Source organism: Anneissia japonica, unplaced genomic scaffold (assembly GCF_011630105.1).
Source record: "Anneissia japonica isolate Jap-2015-1 unplaced genomic scaffold, ASM1163010v1 scaffold284709_len978187_cov192, whole genome shotgun sequence".
In the NCBI taxonomy this organism is placed as follows: Eukaryota; Metazoa; Echinodermata; class Crinoidea; order Comatulida; family Comatulidae; genus Anneissia; species Anneissia japonica.
The window spans coordinates 321,445-346,530 of record NW_022757342.1 but is presented as its reverse complement, the minus strand read 5'-3'; the positions used below and the strand labels follow the sequence as shown (position 1 = coordinate 346,530).

The 25,086-nt window shown below is 34.1% G+C and overlaps 1 protein-coding gene across 3 annotated transcripts in view; it reads right to left on the bottom strand.

The window, feature by feature from the left end:
* Positions 1-4,406: 4,406 nt before the first annotated feature.
* LOC117124652 (melatonin receptor type 1C-like) overlaps positions 4,407-25,086 on the bottom strand; it is a 23,402-nt gene continuing 2,722 nt past the window's right edge. Inside the window, exons 1-3 of one of the 3 annotated variants that reach the window (XM_033270957.1) lie at positions 15,373-15,551; positions 10,683-10,802; positions 4,407-7,557 (exon numbers count right to left, since the gene is read on the bottom strand). In XM_033270957.1, coding sequence (XP_033126848.1) covers positions 6,560-7,522 — 963 coding nt within the window. In that variant the 5' untranslated portion in view covers positions 7,523-7,557; positions 10,683-10,802; positions 15,373-15,551 and the 3' untranslated portion in view covers positions 4,407-6,559. Of the gene's footprint in view, positions 7,558-8,368; positions 8,381-10,682; positions 10,803-15,372; positions 15,552-25,086 lie in introns of those variants that run through there. The other 2 variants (XM_033270958.1, XM_033270959.1) reach the window with 2 other exon arrangements.

The following is a 25,086-nucleotide window of genomic DNA, read 5'->3' as shown; positions in this document are numbered from 1 at the left end:
GTACGCCATGACCTCTGTCCCGAACTTATTTTTTTTACATCCAACTGTATTTACCTCGCAAGTTAAATGATGGAATGTGATTCTTTATAAACTAAATTAGAGAGCAGCTTAGCTCAGTCAGATAAGCTGGTGGTAGCCAATGTGTGTGCACTGGTGATCTCTTGGTCCTCAATTCAATTGCCATCCGCTGTTCTTGCATTTTAACTGGAGGGCTGAAATGCAAGTCACAATTGCGCACCGTCTTAACAGTAGGATGAGACGTTGAAGTCGTTGGTCTTGTGTACATAAAGCCGGGCACTCACCGCGTTATACAACGCGCCCGGCTTTATGTGGCCCTGGTGCACGTTAATGCAGTGAAATCTTCGGAGAAGAGTAAAAGCCTGTTTACACTATGACAATAATGATCAACGATAAAAAGCTAAAAAGCAATTGTTCATATATAGAAAATAAAAGAAATAAGAGAAGTTTTCACACTAGCATGATTCGATAACGATTTATCGTGAATAAAATCAAATGGCGTCATAATCATAGGAAAACAATAAAATCGTTTTTACTACTACGATTGCATTAATCATGGATCATATTCGGCTCGCACAGCATATTGTCAAGAATGTTTTAAGCACAAATGACGTTAATGATAATGACACATTCGTTATCATTTTCGTGAGGTTGCGAAATCTCCCTAAATAAGATATGCACAGTGTCAAAATGAAAGATATGCTGCACCCAATTACCATGCGCATAGATACTTGCTATTTGAAGCAAGTATCTATATATAGAAAGATATCATTGATATGAATCAAGTATATGCATTCTAACAACCAATATGCGAGGGCTATTTAAAGTGACCTTGGTACATTAGTTTCTGTCATGTGAAATGGGTATTATTCTCTTTATGAGACTTACGGTAGTTCTGCCTACACTGTCATCTGTTGTATGCCCATATATAGTCATGATGTACCAACATTATGTTCATGATGTGGTGTGCTGCATCATGACTATATTTAGGCATGTCACTTATTATTTTTGGCAAATAAAATTTGATAATCTGGAGACTTGAATTAGTTTTAGTTGCCAGCCAGATAAATCCCTGCTGTGACAGGATTTGAGACAGGAGCCTGGGATTGGAAAGCAAACACTGTGTATAGTATATGTGTGTGTGGGTGTGTGTGTGTCGCACGTGCGTTCATGTGGGTGGGTGTGTGTGTGTTCGTTCAAAATTTAAGTCTTAGAGTGCCATTTCCGGGCATCTAGAGGTGTATATAATCTAAATTTTTCTTACCTCAGCCCAAACATTGGGGCTGAATCTGCCACTGGTAGAATTGTTCAGGAATACACAAAGAAACAAGGTGATTATGGAACAGATACCAAAAAAATACGTAGTACCTGTAATAGTCTGAGAGATAAGTCGATTTAGGTCACATACAGTATTTTACCATTTGTCTTAATATGATTTTTGTATGGGAGATACCCTGGTACACCTGAAACACCAAGTCTTAAGTGATGTTAGCGATGTGCTTTCAGGTCAGAGGTCAGTGACCTACTTTTTTTAGTATATTTTAAAGGACAGCATTTTGATAACATGCCTCAAACTTATTGAAATTAGGCTCATTTCAAAGCTGATTGAACAATATGCTTTGGAAACCAATAAGACCTCTTTTACTTTGTTAAGACTCCTTGGTATCAATTTTATCTAAAAATAACAAGGCCATGTTTGTTAAAATTAGAATTTACAAGGAAACTGATGATAAGGGGCATTATTTGAAGACACTAGAAATTACAGAAAAGACATGTTCTCATTAACATTGAATCTAACAAGGAAATAAATTTTGATTTTCTTCCCAAACTGTTTTATCAAACCATCATATTTGTACATGAATATACAATTACAGTATAACAAATTTTATGGCCTGAAGAATCTCATTAAGACTATAAAGATATGGATTTGAAAAAGTAATGCGAAGGTGGTCTGTGTTGAGATAAACATTTTGAAAAGTAAAATTCAATATACTGTTTGTACTTATTTGCATAGACATCTTAAATTTGTGGAAACGTGTGATGCGGCGTGTAAGGCTTTTTAATTTAAAATGTGAAGGTCGTGTTCGAGACAGATGCTTGTTAGAAGCTGCTTGCGTTTTTGGGCAAGACCCTTTATCTGCATTTAGATTATAAATGGGTACCTGGTTGATGTTGAGTGATTTTGAATGAATGTAGTGCTGATTACAATTGATTCTGTATCCAATGACCAGGGCAAAAAGCGCTATGGGACTCCAGCATTGAGCACAATAGAGTACCACAGTCGTGTCGTCATGACGCCAGGTGGCGCTCTCTGTTGTCAACAGACGTTGGTTACCGTTCATTATGGCTGAATGACTTCATAGGCTTTCTGGAATAGGCATTTTAAAATCTAATATTTTACCATCAAAATGTACTAAAAACACAAAAGATCGCATTGTATTAGTTATCGAACACACATTTAATCATCAATTAAAATTTACAAAGAAAAAGTAAGATACAACATCTTAATAATTACGTTTGAAATTGGGATCAATGGTTTGTCAGTGGAGATAATGGCGCCTGGTTGAACGCTTTTTGCAAAGATAGCAATGGAGTAGTATCACATGGTATCGTGACGTAACATGTAGTACTCTATATTGTAAATGCAAAAATGAAATGAAATGAAGAAATGTCACTTATTTGTAACAGACAGGTTTTCAAAGATGTTACAAGAGGGGCAAATTTACTGAAAATCCTATGGTTTAAGCCAAATTCAAGATTAACTTTTGTTAGAAATGCCCTTTTTCCTGCTAATTTAAAAATGTTCGTTTCTGTCATCCAACTCTGTTTTGAATTTATTACCTCTTTTGGCGAAATAAATAAACAAAATTAAACTTGAATGGAAGGAAAAGTATAATAGAATTTTCTGACTAGAGACTGCCACAGAAATAGCAGAAATATCCAGGTACTTAGAAATCAATGTTTTATTATTTGTCTAAAATATCGAAACACATCTATATTTGTAAGAACAATAAGTCTTTAAGGGCTGTGTAAGCAAATTGATAAGCATAAATCAAACATTGAGATCATACTATTTGCCTCAAAATTTATTAAGTCAACAAAGAAAATCTTTCTGCTATAAGTTCTGAACATAGCAAATTATGAAAACAGTTATTTAAGGTGAGCCTTCTTTTATACCTTGTTAAGCGAACCGCCTACTGCAAATATTGATGATTTTGAATAAAAATAAAATTATATTTTTAGCCAATTAGCACACCCGCTGCCACAAAAAAAGTGGAAATTTCAGAAAAAAATTAAAGTTTTTCTTTATTTTTATTATGCGCCCTCCGCTGACTTGAAATCTCCGAAGATAAGATATGTATATTTCTTCCTAATTATATAAATTTGAAGCATTTAACCATCTTATTTTACATTCATGAATAAAATTTTATATTTGGTAAACTTATTTGCTAAATAAGAAAACAAAATTTTATTTTTATTCCACCCTCCTCCGATAATCTTTAAAAAAATAAGTATGCGAAACAAGGAATAAAAAAGTCTTGCCAACGTTGGTTTTGTTACAAGATTGGTGTTTGATTTATTTGATTATATGCAGTGTCAAAGCTATGTTTTTATATATTAAATTTAATTCATCATTTGGTGAGTCACAGTAATTGATATTTCTCAAGAAACAATTAAAATGCAAGCCAAGCTACGAAAGTATAATCAATCAATTAAAATAAGCAAGTAACAATAGCAGACAAAGTTATTATACAATATCAATTTTAAAATATTAATACTAAACTTTATTTATCCAAGAACACTTTTTACACTTTGGTGTTCCCATAAATGGATGTGAATAAATATGTCAACAAAATAATTTTAATTAATTATAAATATAACAAACAGGTAGTCAACGTGTTAAAACCTGTCTCTTATACACATCTAGATGTGTATAAGAGACAGCTTTTATACCTTGTTAAGCGAACCCACCTACTGCAAATATTGATGATTTTGAATAAAAATAAAATTATATTTTTAGCCAATTAGCACACCCGCTGCCACAAAAAAGTGGAAATTTCAGAAAAAATGAAAGTTTTTCTTTATTTTTATTATGCGCCCTCCGCTGACTTGAAATCTCCAAAGATAAGATATATATATTTCTTCCTAATTATATAACTTTGAAGCATTTAATCATCTTATTTTACATTCATGAATAAAATTTTATATTTGGTAAACTTATTTGTTAAGCTGTGTTTTTAATATTAAATTTAATTCATCATTTGGTGAGTCACAATAATTGATATTTCTCAAGAAACAACTAAAATGCAAGCCAAGCTACGAAAGTATAATCAATCAGTTAAAATAAGCAAGTAACAATAGCAGACAAAGTTATTATACAATATCAATTTTAAAATATTAATACTAAACTTTATTTATCCAAGAACACTTTTTACACTTTGGTGTTCCCATAAATGGATGTGAATAAATATGTCAACAAAATAATTTTAATTAATTATAAATATAACAAGTACAAGTAAAAGAATACAAGGACTTCGGCTTAGGGTGGGGGTTGCATCAAATTGGTTCCAAAAAAAGAAATACTAAAAATAACCATTAACTTTTCATTGGAATAGGAATTTAGTTTCACATTCGCATTTTCCAGACCTTCCTCCTCCCACAAAGGCCAAAACCAGCCTGTGCCCCTGAAGAAATCTTATTTCCATAGGTAAGTAAGTTATACCCTATCAGCACAGCCAATTTAATGCTTTTTAAACTACAGTATATTTTACATCCAAAATAAATAATATTATTGAAGTATCCAAACTTAATATAGTACAAAACAAAGATATAGACGTAGATATCAAAATACTTATTTCTCATATCAATAAAATACAATACTGTACAGTAGAAACATTTTCAGGTTAGCAGGTTGACTGCCAGGGACGATTATACCCGTCAAAATCAGGGTAACATTCTAGCGTTTATAACTTATTTGTTATACATTGTAGAACCACAGACTCAACAGTTTGGGGAAGATACACCTAGACGATAACATACAAATGACGTATGTATGTTTGTTGTGTTATGTTGTTGGTAGTACACTCGAGCGGCACAAGTGTGGGCGCTCTTGGAACACATACCAACACATGCAAAAAGCGGACGAGATAACTTGCACTTGGCACAGTCAATAAAAAGTGCTATCACAGTGCCGTCGGCGAGTTTACTCATCCCCTAATATTTTCCCACCAATTTATTACACACATCATTTTGATGATGACTTGATAATAAAATTTCAAAAAAGTATGTTTGTACATTCAGTTCAATTCAATATAAATTTATTGCAAAACAAATATGGGTTTTGAAATGTACAATCAGAATAAGGAGAAGACACATAAAAAACGTCAATAATAAAAACAGTAAAATCCTAACATAGTGACAAATAAAAATCACATAAGGTAAATCCCACAAAAGGACACAAAAATTATTATTAAAATTACTATTATTATTATTATTATTATTATATCAATTATTTAATATTAATATTACTATTGCAATTATTTCCATTATTCACTAAACCATTACAAGACGAACATATACAGTACATTAAATGAAAAAATTAAAAAACAGATTGCAAAATTGAGCCCAAACAAGGTCTTGCGCACTGCTACAATGGAGGATATATATTAGGATAGGAAATTTACATAATTTATTTCTTCCATAGTATACCAATCCTTAGTTCTACCAGTTATTGAAATCTCCAATATTTGTAGTAAAGTTTTTATAACATGTAAACTTGTTTTGGCACACAGGTAGTCAACGTGTTAAAACAATTATGAATAATGATCTGTATTATGATCACATATTGCAATTATTGTAATCAATATTATGATCAACTAGAGAACATTACTATCAAAACATTTAGTCATAATTGTTGTTATTGCTGGTATAAAGAAAGTTATTGGTGTCAAAGGTCACTGAAACCAGACATGCACTGTAAAACCCTGTCTAGACTATTTCATATTTGACAAAAAAGTGACATGCCTAAATATGGTCATGGTGACATCACATCATGAACATATATAGGCATACCATGACTATATGGGCATACAGCAGTTTTCTGTGAAAGAAAATTTGATAGTGTGGACAGATCTTAAGATTGATGAAATAGACATTCCTCATCCAAAAACTGTGGTCAGACATAATGTTTTAATTTTTTTTAATCAAATATATCTGAAAACACTATTTGATATTGAATGTTCAAACAACCTCGTTGATTCTATAAAGAATGTTGATACTATTGTATATCTGATTTTGGCAAGCCCTATTAGTATTAATTTACCGTATTAATAATTTGACGTTAAAAATAAGATCTTAAAGATTCAAATAAGCAAACCATTGCCCAGACCCGACAAAACAGTGATTATGGTACATTTTCTTAGTTGGTACGCTATCGCTTATCAGTTACCGGTATACAAAACCGTGGTTATGGTACATTTTTTTAGTTGGTATGCTATCACTTTATCAGATACCGGTGTGTTTGAAATGTATGCATAAAATGTTAACCTGCCGTAGAATCCGTGTGTCGGAAGCTATCATTTATACTACTAAAATTAGCCCAGTTGCATTTCATTGTCTGTAGGTAGGCTTGTTGGAATGCTCTATTCCTCCGTGCATAAATGAACGGATTAATCATAGAATTAGCAAGTGCTAGAATGCCTACCACTCTCCAAAGAAACACTGGAGTAGTCCCATGCATATCAGCAATCGACAAAACCATAATCGGGGCCCAGCATACTACAAAAATTAACGATACGAGAAGAAGGTTCTTTGCCATTTTGACGTCTGTGCGATGAAACAGTTGTTTTTTTTTCCTCTCTGTGGGTAACTGGCTCTTGGTCTTTTTTGAGCTTGTGCGTACCAACTTAAATATCTTGTAATAGCAGAAACATGTGATAAGTCCAGTAAAGCCGAAGTAAATACTTAAAATACTTGCCATGTACAGCCAAGAATCATGTGAACTTGAAATATTACACGACATGAGGTTTGTATTTAGATCATAACTACCGAATCCAAAGAGAGGCGGTAGGACAGATACGAGTGCGAGAATCCATGTTGAACAGCAAAACAATATCGTATTTTTTTCTGAGAATGTGCGTTTGTAGTGATGTGACCATACAATGCACATGTAGCGATTAATGGCAATAGCGGCCAAATTCATTAACGACGCGCCGCAACTCCACGCTGTTAAGAACCCAATGAATTTGCAAATATCGTTCTCTAATGGCCACCCTTGATAAATGATAGTGGTTACATAAAATGGGTTTACAATAACGCATACAATCAGATCAGCTACAGCAAGATTGGCGATGAAGAAATTAGTTGGCTTTGATAGTTTCTTCACGCGCACAACAACAAATATTGTAAGGCCATTCCCGATGAAACCAATTACAGTAAACACCAATAGGAAAGCAATATGAAATGATGAACCAATTTTTTCAAGTTTAGTTAAATCACTGATCATTTTGAAAGTTGATTGCTCCAACACTTCTTTTTGTCCTATAAGGAAATACAAAAAATAGTCAATATGTTTTCCAACAAACAACAGGTAATAATAATAATCAATGGAGGCTTCTATTTTGTTAATGTAAACTGCACAGAGCACTACGTTGTACAGTTGAACTTGCCTAAGTCAAATAATTTCTAAGTCGATCTGATTTTACATGAAAATTGTTGTGTTTTCATTTATTTAACAATTCTAAGTTGAACAATACTTCAATGGCGTTTTGGATTCGACTTAGGCAAGTTCAATTGTATACGATCTTTGACAATTATCTACTCAGACAGCCACAGGTAGTTAGCATATGGTAAGTGCTCACAGAGTCCATTAGCACAGTGTGTGGCTGCCTCTGGACAGCTTTCTACTGTGCCATGGTTTTTAAATTTGTGTAAATTCATTAAAATTGTTTTTTAAAGATAACTGTCTGTGTTTAAACATAAACTTTGAAATGATAGGCAATATTTGAATTGATATAGGCGATTAAAAATATATGACTCAGGACTGACTTTCTTCAAATTTTCTCTTACAATTTGATGATGTTATGCTATTTCATTTTAAAATTTTCAAATCATACATTATATTGTTTTTTGGGGGGTTTTTTTGCATCTGTTTTCTTGTGTGTGGTATCTTTGTATTGTAATGTTTTTATGATGAGATGAATAAAATGAATAAAACAAATATTGTTATACTTGTTTTCAACAGTATAGTGAATTCTGACTTTTATCAACTAATATAGCTACTTCAGTTTTAACCTACTCAAGTTTGTATATTAATATTAGTTTTCGTAGTTCTAGGTATAAAAACACTAACCTACAATTGATTGCCGTGATATGGTGATTGAATTGGCCTTTTGCACACAAACCTAAAAAAGATGATAGGAAAATAACATGGGAGTTGCAGTGATGATGTCATGATTGACTTGTAATGTAAGTTATTAGCTTTCAATTGGAAATTCAGTGGAGTAAATACTTTCCTTGCTAATTAAGAAACACATTAAATGTTTCAACTTTTAGACTAACAAAAATATATATTTTTAGCCAGTAGGTCGACAGAGTTTGAGATAACTAGCATTGGTGTGTGGGTGTTTCTAGGAAACGTTCTTCCAAAGAATAATTTTTGTGATTCGTGCCAAAGAACCGTTTTCAAGGTAGGAATCAATTTCATGGCCAGCAGGCCTTGACGCAGGTTTAGTTTTTATCTTTGTAGTCTGACTATCAACCAATGATAAGAGAACCAGTTCAATATCAATTTTCAATGTATATACATCTTATGAAACTAACCCCATATGTGGCAAAGACTAGCCAAACCAGTCACTCCTCTCAAAAATTGATTTTTACTTATTAATAGTAATACAGGGTTAAAAAGTAAAATGAGAGCGGTAAAATAGTAAAAGTATAATTTAAATCCAACATTTCGTTATGAAGTTAGTGGAGTTTGGAAAATATTATTTGGAAAATCAGCCTTCAAAGCTTGCAATTTCTGGCATTTCTCAGGTAGAACCCCTTACCAATTCCTTAATAAAAATTGTTGTTTTAACATTGAAAATGGGGAAAATAACAGCATACTGTAGCACATAGCATGATGTACTGTGTAGATATATAAAGTTTAGTTTAGTGCAGGGGTGGGCATAAAAATCGGTCGGAGGGCCAAAGTGAATTTCTGATTTAATACCGAGGGCCGCACCCAAACTTTGATCTTTACAGTGCGCTTCCAAAAACCTCCAAGCACTGCTTTTATACCACTTTATTTCTAGTTTTAATATTAATTTTTACATATGATCGGTGTCGGGCCGTAAAAAACAAGATGTTTTCTGGCCAATGTTGCTTGGTGTGCCACATACATAGGGTTTTAAATTCACATTCGCGGGCTGCAAAAAAATTTGCTTTCGGGCCGCACTTTGCCCACCTGCGGTTTAGTGCAATAAAATAGATTTTTAAAATGTTGACACTCCAGGATATTTCGGCAATTATCTCTGAAATACAATTTGTGACGAGTGACTGGTTTGACTTGTCTTTGCCACATATAAGGGACACAACATTGTGATTCCATATTCCAAGCTTTAATTTGACCATACACCTGATGAAGCCCATCATTTGGGCTACTTTTAGAGGCACTGAGGAGTACCCATCAAGATCCAGATACTTTTATACAACTTTTGCATTAAATATCATTCCTATATTATTTGCATAAATGAATTAGCAGGTCATTGCTTAAGAACTAGAAAATTGATATAATTGCCCTATGAAACTACTGTAGTCCCATAAAAAATAATACAATTGTGATATGAGGTAAATTTCTTATTTCTATGCTTTGCATATAGCCTTAAATTTGCTAGTAATTAATTTTAAGAATTTTTGTAGAAACGTTCTGTAAATCGGCAAAAAAAATGTTATTTTTGATCTGTTTATAATTGGAAGTGAATACTGTAATTTATCTCTTTTAAATAAGCTACTTAGTGTTTTAAATAATTTTATTTTTCATTTCACTGAAATGTTTAAATATGTTTTTCTGACTATAGTTGTTTGAAACAAGGAAATTAATAGTTTTTTTGTACTGTTTTTAATTTTAAAATTATTAGATTGAATTGCTAAGAATTTGGCCTTACATTTGTTATATGAGGTATGTTGTGGCGAAATTGTTAAGTTGTCGCACAGGCCAGTATTGAGTAAATGAGCTATAAATTATGAGAGCCTAAAAATCCAAATTTGTTTTTCATTATAGATCAATAATTTAATGTCTTATTAATCATGTACCAAAGTATTAGTTCTGGAAGTGGTCAACAAATTGTTTATTTAATGTTAATTTGATTGTTGAACTTTGAAAGGCATTTACTCAAAATCATGTTTATCTTGATTTTAAGAATGCTGTACATTCACTATCCAATAACTTAGGCTTGAAATGTCCAATTTCAATGAAAGACCCCTCATTTTAAAGATCATATACTCAGGTATCTGAAAATACCAATAACTTGAATTTCAATTTTTGCTACAACATGCCTCATATTACAGTAATCTTCGTACTGTAAACTTTGAAAGGGGCCTGTTTTATATGCCGGTGCAAGCTACTAAAGAAACAGCTATTTTTTGACTTTATCAATACTGTATATAAAATAAAAAGTACTAACCTTTTAAAATATTTTAAATCTTGTTGCTTCTAGTGCTCAAAATAAAAGAGAATGTAGTTTTCCTTTTAGTTCTGGTGTGACATTCACAAGTTTCTCATCACACATATACTGTTACAGTGACTAAAAAGAACAATGAGAAAAAACATATTGCAATGTGACGTACATAAAATATATTGGTTTCCTGATGATTGCCAATGAAATCAATAGAAATTTAGTAAAGGGTACTTCTTATTGTACTTCCTGGAATGTACTACAATGAAGATATATATGAAACAGGGCTTTTGTACACTACCTTTTAGGTATTATTTTATATTGCCGGTTATTAAGTGGTCTTTTTTGTTAACAAAATTTAACGATCCTCAAAATACAGTATATACAATCCACAGAATGCATTAATTTTTATATGCACTGACTATTAAAATAAACAAGTTGTAGCTAGAATAAGAACATAATTTTTTATGATTCTAGGCCTGATAAACTATAACATTGCAAAGATTTCGAGTATTTCGATAAAAAGTTGGGTTTAATAAAATAAAGCTTGAGATTAGTGGAAAAGCGTGAGATTTTAAGTGAGTGGCTTGAGAGCTTGAGGTTTGGTCGAAAAGTGTGAGGCTCACGTCTGATGTGTGAGACTTGGTAGGTATGTTGTTGCTACATACATGGACTTAACAGCTGCGTATGATCACATGCCACATGATCTTCTCTTCAAAGTAATACTTCTGAGAACTGGAGCAAAACACATGTCTACAGGCTATGTATCAAGGATCAACCCCATACATTGTAGGGATGAAATCTTACTTTGATATCAAGAATATCCGTGCCTCTTTAATTTCTATTTTGACTTCGTCTTAAGAGTTGCTGCCTCTGAAATTGACAAAGTTTTTCCAGATGGATGGGATATTAACTTTCATTTGACATTCCAAATGTTTTGTACCAACCGGCTTCAGCATAGAATGAGCGGTAGACCTAGAGGAATTGAAATTACAAGATGGATTCTTTTTTGCAGGTGACGTCATATTCTCAAAAGAGGCTAATAAAGCTCAGACAATCCTGTCTATAATTTTTACAACATGCAAACATTTTGGATTGAATGTGTCATTAAAGAAAACCAAAATACAAATTTTTCAGGGGGCAAAGGAGACAATTCTAAAAATCGGCCAAGAGTATATAGAAAATGTGAGAGATTTTGTGTACCTCAGCCATACTATAACTCAGAACTGATTGTTGTTACGTATTTCATCAGCTATGTTAAAATTTCAGGAACTCAAGAATGATCTTAATGACAGTAAAGTAAATATGGTAAACCAGAAGGAGGATTTTTGAGGCATGTGTAAAAGTGAGGTTTTGTATGAAACGCAGGCATGGTACCTGTTGGAAGAAGAGTTAAAGAAACTGGAATCATGTTGAGAAATCTCAATGTTGAGAAGAATGGTTAGAGGAGGTTTTCAAAGGAAGAAAGATATCATTGAGCAACAAGAAAGCAATACACAAGAGTACAGTCTCATCTATCACAATACTGACATTGAAACTACTGTATTATTGGTTCAGTTTCACTACGCAACTTTTTAAATGTGCAATGCCTAAGATTTTTTGGATACAGTGTAGGGGACCAAATACATCCATAACGAAAAGAATGATGTTTGCTACATCAGATAAACCATACTGCAGAGACCCATGGATTAAAATTGGAAAATGCTAGGAATAGATGCTGACTAGGCAAAAGCATCTGCTCAACTCAGTCAAGGGAAACTTTCAACAGTTTTCTAGAAACAGTTTTTCTTGGATGCTAGAGAATTGACTCTAAAGCATGCATGATGTTAGATGGAGGAACACCTATAGTTTAAAAATAAGTAAGTAAGAGTTTAGTGGGGACTGATGGTTTTATGTACTATACATGATAAGTGGTAAAGTGCCGCATTTAAAGCAGTCTTCGTTGCATAGGCCTTTAGTAAGCAAGTACAAATTTTAAATAAAACAATAAAGCATATTTTCATGCCAAAAATATTTTTCAGTGTCGCTGGACGTTTAATGCTGTCGGTGACTGGTAATAGAACTTTTCATGTCTTCCTTTGTTTGTGCAAGTGTAACTGTGCGCGAAGTATTGTTTTCTGAATTGGGCTTTTTCCCCCATCAGAGTAAAACTAGATATTTTTTTTGTCATATTGACCTTGCCTCTTATGCCTTGTTACCTGCTTGAACTCCCTGGTAATAGTAATCCTGTAGGAGTATTTTCAAACCAAACATGAAGGTGCAGGCATATTCTTATTTTTTTTTATCAGCCATACATTTTTGTTCAGCTTAATAGTTTGGCAGGCAATCGATTTTTCTGTGTGATGGGGTGGGGGGTGGGTCACCCCTATTTCACATTTGCCCAGTGTTGTGATTTCACCTTTACTTTATTGAAAAAATATTCATCGAATGGTTATTCATTTTAGTTCTTTAAGTATATTTTTTTATAATTGAATTTTTTCTCGCGGGCCAGAATAATTTGCTTGGCGTGCCAAATTTGGTCTGCGGACTGCCTTTTAAGAACTCAGGGCACTATGCTATTTAACTCCACTCCCTTTGAAAAATATATGTTGTCCATTGCTATAGCCAAGATTTTCAAACAGTGCGGGACAATATCAGGGTGGACCCACTTTACACGTAAATTCAAATAATTTGGACCCAGTTTGTTAAAAGTTTACCCATTTTATGTAAAAATATGAAAAACCTGAACCCATTTTCTTAAAATTGTACCCATTTTAGGCTAAATATGAGAAATCTGGACCCATTTTTTCAGAAAGTGGATTTATTTTGTGCATGGAAATTGCATAATTTGCACCCATCTTAAAAAATGTGGACCCATTCTTTGTGGACCCATCAGAAATATTGTGTGGGACTGTCCCAACCGTCCCAATAGCTGGCTACGGCATTGATGTTGTCCCACAAACACACATGTTGTCCCACTAATGCACATCCACATTTAGAGAAAGGTATACAGATCAAGGTTCTAGTGTAAAGAAAGGTTTCTATTTATGTTTCTAAACTGTATACACCACTATCTTTCTCTTTTTATATGACTGGTATTCTTCAAAATGATCAAAAAATTGGAAGCATTGAATCCGAAAATGACTCAATCTTTATTTTGTCTTTTTGTTTAATTTAAAACTACTACTTTACATAATTAGTGGAATCCCTGTTTTGTTTTTTTCTTTTATATGTATATTTTTTATTCTTCTTTCTGAGCCAGAACAAATTACTACCTATGTTTCATGGACAATAAAGTTATCTTATCTATTATTGTATATTTGCATAAATAGGTACCGGCATTATGAAGGCAAAATACTAAAACTTGTATTTAGTAACAACCATTACATTTTATTTTATTTATTTGTTATTAGAAGTGTATAGCAGGTCTCTATGCCTTAAGGTTACCCTGATCATTCACAAGTTCAGTGGTGAAACCAAGAGACAGCCTACTGTAGATAGTTTATGATTGTGGACAACATCCTTTTAAGCAACATCCAGACTATTATATTTTATTTGACAAAAACATGTGACATGCCTAAATATGGTCGTGATGACATCATATTCATGACCATATATACGCACATCATGATTATATTTGGGCATAGAACAGTTGTTTTTTTTTCAAAGAAAATTTTATAGGGACAGAGCTATTGACCATCAGAGTAACATTGGTTGGATTGGTAGATTAATATTTTCAGTCCAGTGACCCTCAAGTGGTGTCCATTGACAGTGGTTTCATGCCTGTTTGACATGCAACATTTACTATCATCCCCCTATGGATGCAATCTCTTCTGCTCCCTAGAAAATAGAGTGGTGCATATATTTTCGCACCAGTCCAATTTTATCAGCTGAGGATTGTACAACTAGGAGCTAGGGGACCATCTGGTCAGAACCATGTAAGCAGTGGCAGAGCCAATGGGAGGGGTCCCTATTGGGCAGGTCAAGGCCCCCCTCCCACCGGCCAAATCTCATCAGGCAGTCGGACCAAAAAAAAAAAAAAAAATAAGTAGACTTAATTAAATGAAATGCGTGTTTATTGAGTTGAGTTTGAGAGTATAGTAACTTGGATTTTGTCAACTTTACAGTTCAAAGTATTTTTCAAGTCTGAGAGTGCCATTTCCAGCTATCCAGAGGTCCCTATATTTTTTTTAAATGTCATTATGGATCGGCACGATCAAAAGGCCCTCTGACGGTGATGCGCGCCAAAGTTATCTTTATTTCACTCACCCCTCACCCCCCCCCCCCCCCCCCCCCAGAAAATATATCCTACAGCTACCAGGGCAGGACAAATTCAGGGGAATGAGCCATTGGAGTAAATGTTCCTCAAATCTAGTTGCCCTGAGACCCTTCCCCTAATTTTTGTAAACATTGGAATAAATAAAAAATGAAATTCAAATTTAAATACATTATGACAGTTTCATTTCCAGCCGTCTAGAGGTGCTGAATTTATGTGCCACAGCAAAACTGCTAAATTCAGGTTTAAAAACCGATATTTTGATTGAAAGCTGAAAGCCACTACACTGCATACAGTACTCCAATAACTGCGACCAGCTTCTAAAATAATGAAGAATGCTCCTAAATACAATTCAACTTGAATTTAAAAACCCATCAAATTCCAAGAGACTTCTATTTCAAGACCACTTTTTCAAAGTACCAAATAACAATCCTTAAAGCTTACCTTCCAATTTTTGAGACCAAACCCCGAGATCACCCCAATTTTCGAAAAGTCGTCTCAAATTAGAGGGTGTACTGTACCCGCCTTCAAGAGTTCCTACTTGCTTCAAAAGGTGTAGGACATTTGTACCATTTTAAAGTCTTCCTAGAGATTAGCAGTCAAAAGTTCACAACTGCATGCTATCTGGCTTCTAAATAGTGAATGTGTCGTCGTCTCTTAAGGTTACATACGCTATACCAACCAGGGTCTTAGTTTTGGTTTTGTGCGGTTAGCAAAGAATAAGTATTGTATTTTTATTTCAGTAATTGTTACTAAGTGTAAATACATGACTCACTATATAACAAAGGATTTTTTTTTTTCGTTTATTGGGTTTTTAGTTTTGATTTTGTTCTAGCTATAACTCAAACAGTTATGTTTAATTTATGAATTGGCTTTTCTTTCTTTTACCCATACAATTTTTTTGTTTGTTTAAAGTAGGTCATTCTGTGGGTCGCCTGTAAATGGGTTACTATGGTTATCGTATCTGAACTTCGTCAGCTCCATCAAAAAGTGGAAAACCACAGCAACTTGAATGTTACTGCACTCTGCTCTGCTTGTAAATTATTGGCCTTAAGTTTATGTATTTATTTTTTGGTGCACATAGAAATAATGATCCTTTATAAATTGATTGAATTATGTACTTATGAAGTCTTGTCGAACAAGAAAAAAAATCAGTAAAATTAGTTTTACAACTTGTTGGTAATTAAAAGCCAATGAAAAAATGATTGAATCAGTGGTTTTAATCTGAAAAAAAAAAAACATTCTATGCAATTGAGTTGTTAGTGGGGACTTCCCCACAAAAACTAGTTTGCTGAGTAGTATATCCTAGTGAAACCAATTTTAAGGCATGTGCAGTGGAGGTGTCCGCGAGACTCGCAGATCACTATTAGTAGATGGTAGTTTATAGATAAATAAAATCTCACAGATTTCTCACAATTTTTTCTATAGAACATACCATAAAGTTAGTTGATAGAACATATAAAATCAACAGTAGCTGGCCTGGATTTCATATAGACATTAGATCTTTGATTTCCATTTTAAGAAAAAATATGTATCCTTCTAATTTAATTGACAAAATTATTTCAAAATATCTAGTTTCTGTATTTTCAATTAAATGGAATAATTCAAATAATGACTCAAAACATTCACTATTTTAAATTACTGTATAATGGTTCATTTAGCAAGAAAATTTACTGATTTACTAAAGAATTTTGCACTGATGTAGATTAATTTAATTTTTACATCATTTAAAATTCAATGTCTATTTTCAAATCCTCTTCCTGTTAATGTTTGTTTGCATAATATACAGATTTATTTGCGGAAGCTGTAATGCTTCCTATATCAACGAAAGTGGTCTCCATTTTAAAACATGCCTTAACAAACATTTAAAAATGGAAAAAAAGTAGCATATTTGTAAGCACTTAAATAGTTCCCATACAAAAAAGTAAGGATGTTTGCAACAAGGGCTGTTTCAAAACAATATATTGCAAACGGTTACAACATACTGTATAATAGAACTTCTGACTCATTTGCTCATCTTTATTCATGCATTTCTTCTCCTGTATGGTTCAATTCTTTCAAATTCAATGTTCCACCTTCCATTTATTCTCATGTATTCCTTATCTTTTCTTTCATATGCTTCAGTTACCATATTTATCATGAAATTTCATTGCATTTGTTCACTCCTATAAATTCTAGAATTTGCTTCTAAGATGCAAGTTTGGTTTATTTTGAAATTTTATAATGAAACAGTTAGGCCTACCCTAAATGGCCTCATTGAAATCAGTTGTGATTTTATTCAAAAATAAATACAGCGCAACCTCTAATTCAAGACCCCTCTAATTCCGAGACCTTTGGAGACCAACTAAGAGACCACCCCAAATTTTCAGGTCCCAAAAGTGGTCTTGGAATTAGGGAAGGGGGGCAACTGTACTTTAATCCTTTTTTATATAAGCTTTACTATTTTTTAAAATTTACATCATAGCGTATCATGATTTCCAACATTATGCAAAGGCACAATCTAATATATATAGTCTTTGCAACTGAACCATAATGATGCATCATATTCTAATGTATTCAGTTATTATAAAGTAGATTGTTCACAATTAATCAAAATATGAAAAATGCCAGAATGTTTGATCCTTCCACCACCCCCCCCCCACTCATGGCATACACAGGATGTACAGTATGGCAGCTCCTTGACCCCCTGAGGAAATTTAAGGATCTGAAATATCACAGATATCATAGCTTTAAATTTGTCAAATGATGTAGAAAAATCTTATTCTGTTATTTTATTTTAATTGAATACAAATAAATAAAATAAAATAATAGCAATATTATTATTAATAAAAATATTAATAACAACAATAATGGTAAGAACACAAGCTGAAGAAAGTTTATACGGTAGGCCACACCAAATTATATATTACACTAGTCATCCTCAAGAATATTTTAATTTACTGTATTAATTTTGGAAATAAAAACCAGTCACAAGTTAAAAATGTCGCGGCATTTTTTTTATAGGAAATATTTCTTATTGTGTTTCATTTTTGTTTTTTTTTATGTTAAATTTCAGTTTCAATTAACTGATGTTACAGTTTATATGTTTTTGTTCAATAGATGTATTTTTATTTTACCACTTTGCAACCTTTTGAACTTCTGTCTTGTGTTTAGCTCTTTATTGTTAATTGGCCCCTAGATGATAACTTGTATTGTTTTTTTAAGAAAAACAAATTACAGGCCTTTGTGAAACTCCATCAAACCAATTGTAAGGAGGTCACGGCATTATAAATAGAATTGTACATTTAGGCCAATGCCAGGCCTACACACGCAATACTCATTATTTATGAGTTATCCAAATTCTATGATTTTTGCCTTGTGAAAGTGTAAAAAAAAACAAAAAGGATGTTGGCGGGGATGAGATACATTGGGTTTTTTTGAAGTAAAGGAGCCAGCTGCACAGGTAATACCTCTATGGCCCCAGATTACTCAAAATGAAGGTTCGTCTATATACAGAGTACACTACACCCAAAGTTTTTTCTTTGTTTCTGCAAAATATAATTTTTTAACTCATCTCTTACTGTAGAATGCAGGCCCACTGACAGTTGTATCACTAGCACTATCTAAGTTCAGCTTCTTGCAGTTAGATAACACTTTTAATACTTATTCAAGCTTCAAGGAGCTTGATCATAAAATTATATTACATAGCCTATGTAAATACGAGTATGTGATTGGTCGAAATGGCATCATGTGACTAGCGCTATGAAGATCGGAAACGTTATATTTCCCCGTAGGGAAATATAACTTTGAAAAGTGACCGGTCTCTGACGTCACCGGATTACACCCGCATTGCGCCCGTAGTGAAGATGCTAGTCGAGCGCACGATCGATCGCTCACGAATTGTGAATGTGTAAGCCTAGCACTTCGAAAATGGCGACTTCAAATAGGCCTAAGTTTAAATCTCTCGACGAAGACAAATTGGATAGAGTTATTGTACAAAATTTGTTGTGAATTCATCCGTTAATGTAGGTCTACTCAGTGAATATTGTAAGGCCAAGGAATCATCAATTAGGTCTAGGCTAGGCCTACTTGCATTGAAAATTTCATAGCAACGGAGCCCAATGCGTTTCTCCGGTCAATCTTCGCTGAGGTTAGGAGAGCAAACTGTGAATTGTATGCTAAACGATCAATGATAACGCTACGCTACGGACTACAGAAACATTTTTAAAAAGTGACGGTAATATGAAGTATTTTGGCTATGTATATAACAGATATTGTGTAAAAGTTAAATAAAAGTTCTTGATATTTTAATTAATGTGTTCAGTTAAATACTTGCATCTATTTTTGGCTGTGTAATATAAACAGATATTGCCTTTTCTATCGGTGTAATAATAACATTTGATATCCCCTTGGGAATTATATTTTTTTCTCAGGACTATATTTTCCTCGAAAAAAATATAATTCCCTTGGGGATATCAAATGTTATATTACACCTCTAAGCAGGCAATATCTGTATAATATTGGTTTTAAATATAATGGAAAAGGTTTCCAGTAAGTGAGAGATACAATATGTCCATCAATCCAATGATATATTATATAAAAAGAATAGTTATTATGCAGTGATTCATAATGCTGTCCTTGTCTTTTTCATAGTTTAATCTTTTCCCAATGACAATTATGGGCCTTGAACAAGGTATTAGTTAGTCTATAATAAATTAACAAAGAAAACAGGTACACAGTGAAAAGTTCATTCAAGTTCAAGTTATAAAGTGGCTTTTATTAAGTGGTTTAAAAATTTAACCTTTATACTGCACAAACAGGAACCTTTTTCTTTTTTTCTAGGCTTGTTAATTTATAACAATTTTATACAAATAATAGACCGAATCAGCGGCTGGGGTCATGTGACTTACAGTGGGTATTGGGGCTTGTTTAAATCTATCGAGATCGCGAGACGACAGTGCATTGAATATGGTTCGCCTTGTTGATGTAAAGTTACATCATAGATGTTGCAAATGGTGGTTGGAATGCGACTTTACAATTCAAAGTGTTCCAAAATTAAATTTTCAAACACTTACCAGTTTGGTTTTTTAAGGTTCCAATGGATAGTGGGAATAAAGCCTGGAAGTTTTTCAAGGAAAGTTACGGTACCTTCACGAAGTATTGCTCCAGTGAGTCATCACCTGTTGAGGTACTTTATAGGCCTAGGCCTAGTCAAGAATATTATTCATGGCATTAAAAAAAAAAAAAAAAAAACGAATCTCCCCATTCGTAGCAAGAGTATTATTTTACAGTTATTTTAAATCCAAAATTAAATCATAGGAAAGATGTTTGTAGTGCCAAGGATAATGATCATCATATGACATAACAATATTATTATTACATACTAGCTTTACAGGGGCGGATCCAGCATTTCTGAGCCAGGGGGGCGCGAAGCGTCCATCGAGGACCGTAGGTCCAAGGGGGAGGATTTGGGAGGAGCAGTGGCAGGGGAAGGGGAGGGCTTAAGTCCCCCACCGGACAGGTCAACCCCCCTCCGCCAGACAGAGCTCGTCAGGCAGTCAGACCATAAAACATAAAAATAGGCCCACACCAAGCCAACACATGTCTGTCACAGTCTGAGAGTGCCATTTTCAGCCATCTAGAGGTTGATATTCTTTTAAAAAATCTCATTTGGGAAGGGGAACCCCCCTCTCAACCCCTTCCCCAGCTCGAGCCTATGAGCTCAAGTCCCCCCTATCGGACAACTTAGCCCCCACAGAAAATACATCCTAGAACCGCCACTGAGGAATAGGTGTCACCCTCCCATAGGCTGGGGGACCGGGGGCCGCCAAGGGCCCCGTTGGGTTTCCAAGGGGCGAAGTCCCCTGGAAGCTTTGCCTATTTCTCTTATCTTAACAGTTTTTCGCGTATAAGAAGAGGCTTAAAGTAGTAAGTTACTATTGGAAAACAGTGGGTCATCTTATACGTGCGACAGATAACTCGTCCAAAGACCTCAAACTCAGAAGTGGTCTTATACGCGGGTTGCCTTATGGGAGTACGGTAAATGGTAGATTGGTTTTTAAAAGCCCATAAAATTGTATTAGCCCACATTTGGATCTGTTTTTATACATCTAGATTAGCAGTATCAAAATAACATATTTTAGAGTGGTAAGCTACAGGTACCTCACTTTTGGAAATGTAAGTAAAAATTCCCCCTTATATTAGCCCTTTTCTGTTCTGAAGAATGGAAATTATCACTAAAATTCCAGCTTCCTTACAAATATACGTTTGTTTTTCATTATTTTTGTGTACTACACAAGGTATTCCAGAGGACCACACAAACAACTACCATAATTTTCATGTATAATGAAGGCATTAATTCATTTATTACATATTTGTCCTTTACTGTGTAATCCTATGTTAAGCATTAATCTTCAGGTATTGCTAATATCACTGCAATCTTAAAGTCTTCGTATTTATTATGTATAAACAGTTCTTGGATGTCCATGGGCATCACTGTCTCGATCATTTTTTGCTTCATTTGTTCATTCCATCTGTTGTGAATACTATTTTTATTGACAAAATCATTTACGTCTGCTTAATTTCTATTCTTTAGCGATTAAATTTGCTCTAAGTGCTCAAGGGTCTGCAAACATGGTGGTAGCAATGACTTTCTATGATCTTGTTGCCTCTATTGAACACATCTTGCTTGATTTACACTTTCCCCTTAACTCCACGCCTTCAAGTTCCTCAGACAATTTTTGTAACAGAACATCTAAAACTTTAAAGTTGCAGAAAGTGTCAACAAAAGTTTGCCTTGATTACAGAAAGCATGAGATCCAACAAGGGATGATTTCTTCGCTGGTGAAAGTTAATGTCACTTAATTTGAATATCTTTCGGTATTTGCCAGTGTTTGTGTCTAGAATGACTCTTGTCATAAAATAAGATATACAGTAGCAACGACTGCAATATTAATGTCTCCGGAATGGAATGGTTGATATTTCTGCATTGGTTGTATTTCCTTAAAGCATGCATTTCATACAGGACAACTTTAAAGTCTGCTGCTGCTATGAAGATCTGGAACTAATAAAAAATCTTTTTCAGTGACAAGGATACATTCTTGCCGATAGCAATAGTACCCAAGAAGGTATCCGACCAGTTTGTCGAAATCCAGTTTGCCAAATTAAGTTGTTCACTGAAATCATGAAATCCCAGTTTGCAGAAACTCAGTTTGCCGAAACACAGAATGCCCAATCCAGTTCACTGAAATCATGAAATCCCAGTTTGTTAAAACTCATTTTTCCGAAACCCAGTGCAAATCTTTGTGTTACAAAAGTACAGCATACTGTGCATTTGAAAAATGATGGGCGGTTCAGGAAGGAGCTTCATTTGTGTACAAATTATAAGGAAAAATATTGGAGGACAACAAAGTTGTAGAAAAACACACTTGTAAGCATGGCTATCAGTTAAAATTAGAAATAAAATAAAATTAAGGATAAGCATCGAATCCTTCTAAAATACTCCCCCTGCAAACCCTATCAGGATTGTTGTGCCAGGTCCCTGACCACCGAGGCTCTAGTCGGACCCTTGAGCCAGAACCCCTGTCAACAAATTTCTGGAGCCACAATTGGCATGTGTGTGTATAATTGTAGATTATATTATTAATTTGTTTATTTCTTTTATTATTATCTTAGTTAAATTGTATGTATTTATCATAGGATGCTAATAAAACGTTTATCTGCGAGGCCTATTAAATTGATTTTTATTTGCTGATGTCAATTGATTTACAGATTAAAACAAAAAGAATTCTTTAACTACAATAAGCCGTTATTTCTTATACGAATACGTAGTAAGAGAGTGCTCCAACATGAATGTTATGCTGTGGTTAATGCCTTACTGCTTTTATTTTATTTTCGACAAAGTGGGTTTCAGCGCAAACTAGGTTTCAGCAAACTGGGATTCATAGTTTTTGATTCATCAAAACTGGCATTCGGCAAACTGTGTTTTATCAAAGTGAACTCGGCAATCTGGCAGTCAGCAACCTGGGGTTCTAATCTGGCCTAGAACGCCAAGAAGCCGCCGACACGAAAGTCTTCCGGCATGCTCAACATAGGGCTACACTCCCTCACTCCGTCGTCTGTTGACGATTTAATGATGATTTTTTGGGGATTCTGGTGATATTTTCCATTCTTCAAAACTACAGTAAACAGAAAAGGGCTAATATACTTACATTTTCAAAAGTTAGGTAGCTTACCACCCTAAAATTATGTTATTTTGTGTTTAAAAGTCAACAGCAGTTATTACATTCATGTCTTGTAAATTAAACAAATTTATTTAGGGAGTTGAAGCTGCTGTTAAGAATTCTTTAATTTTGGTGGCCATTTTAAAAAGCACCCTCAATTGCCTCCCAAAATTTTCACATTAATAACTTTAGCTAGTTACACTTTACTTTTGTCATTACATATTCAAAATTTTGTCAAACCTACCTCTTATGTACTTATTTTACCCATATATATGTATTTTATTGGATTTTGGAGGCCATTTTGAAAAAGTGCCTTCGCGCGAAAGTTCTCAGGTTACAGCCCATTTACCTCACATATTTTGATTCCCCATAAAAAAAACTGGTTTAGAAAAAACCATATGAGAATTTCTACCTCTCCAAGTGGCACCTATCTCCATTTATAGCCTGTTCTATTCTATCTCCCTTGTCATCTACAGCATTCCTCTCACCTACCCTGCCTTTCTGTATTCACTTTAGCTAAAACCCTCTTTATTCTTCTACTCTCCATTACTTCTTCCTACTACAGTACCCTCCCAATCCATTTTTTTTCACTACATTCCTAATCTTGCCAGAAATAATTATACAGTAAAATGTAATAACTACCTCAATACATTAATAATAACTCATCTATAAAAATGCCTTTGAGAAGCCTCTCTGATATATTTTTATGTGATCAAAAATTTATGATCCCTAATGGTTCCAAGTAATAATTGCTATTTACCATTCTATTTATACCTTCAAAAACTGTCGGAGTTTTATTGTTTCCTTTTTTGACCAATTTCTGAGTTGTCCTTGATAACTTTTTAGTTCCTATGCATGTAATGCAATAGGAACTATTGTAATCACTCTTGCTATTTCCTATGTTTTTTATTGTGTGTAGTGTGTGCCTGTGTGTGTAGACATTTATGCAAATGTGCATGCGTCAAAGAAAAGTTTTCTGACATTTTGTTTTACATCGCGATGCGAAGATCGATGTGAAGTTTCAGTCAGGGCTCACGCTAACTGACCGGAAAGTCGGAATGGATGAAACTATTTTGGTTTTACGGCAAAAAAAATCAACTGCTGTAGGCATTGGTATTTTGAAGAAGGCCTAAAATAAAACTAAAATGTTTTAATACTTGCTGAAATACATCGTTTTTTTCATTTAGATCTCCATTTTTCACTAAGTCCATGCGACGTTTTTTTTCTGTACGTATGAGTAGTCATATGAAGGTACTATATCCCTGACAGTTGGCTGTGCAGCAATGTACCCTTTGAATGCAAACTGAAAACAGGTGAAAATATAAAGGCAGCCGACTGTTGGGTACATAACGACTATCTAGCTTTCCACAAAAACATGAGGCGTAAGCTAGACCTAGTTCAGTATTACTGCGATGCGAGGGTGGTTAGATCGTTCAATCAATGATATCGTGTTATCGTCTAATACAATTAAATAATGTGTGTAATATTTAAGAATGCACCACGTGGGTCGCTTTCTTTGTTATGCGTAGTATACGTAGCACAGTGACGGCATCAAGCTAAGCCTAGCCCAGGGCCTAGATCGTGTACGTTCTTGAACATTGTAATGAAAACTTCTGGTGACAGACGATTGGGCCCAACTGGTGTGGACGATCGGACCCAAGATATTTTCAAATAAATTGTAGTCCTTAGCAGGCCACTGCCAGCACCCCCACTTCCGATATCGTTCCAAACTACTGTAAAATGAAAATACTGTATACCTAGCTAGGCCCTATCCCTACGATATTTTTTCAAAGAAATTTGCTAAAAATGTTACTGTAATTTGCCTGTGAAATTACATTACCAATGTGGTCTGAAATCACTATTTTGGGCCATAATGACTCCCCCTGTATTTTTCAACCGTCACACAAATTTGACCCAACCGTACACATAAGTATGTATGTTATAATGTATGTATGTA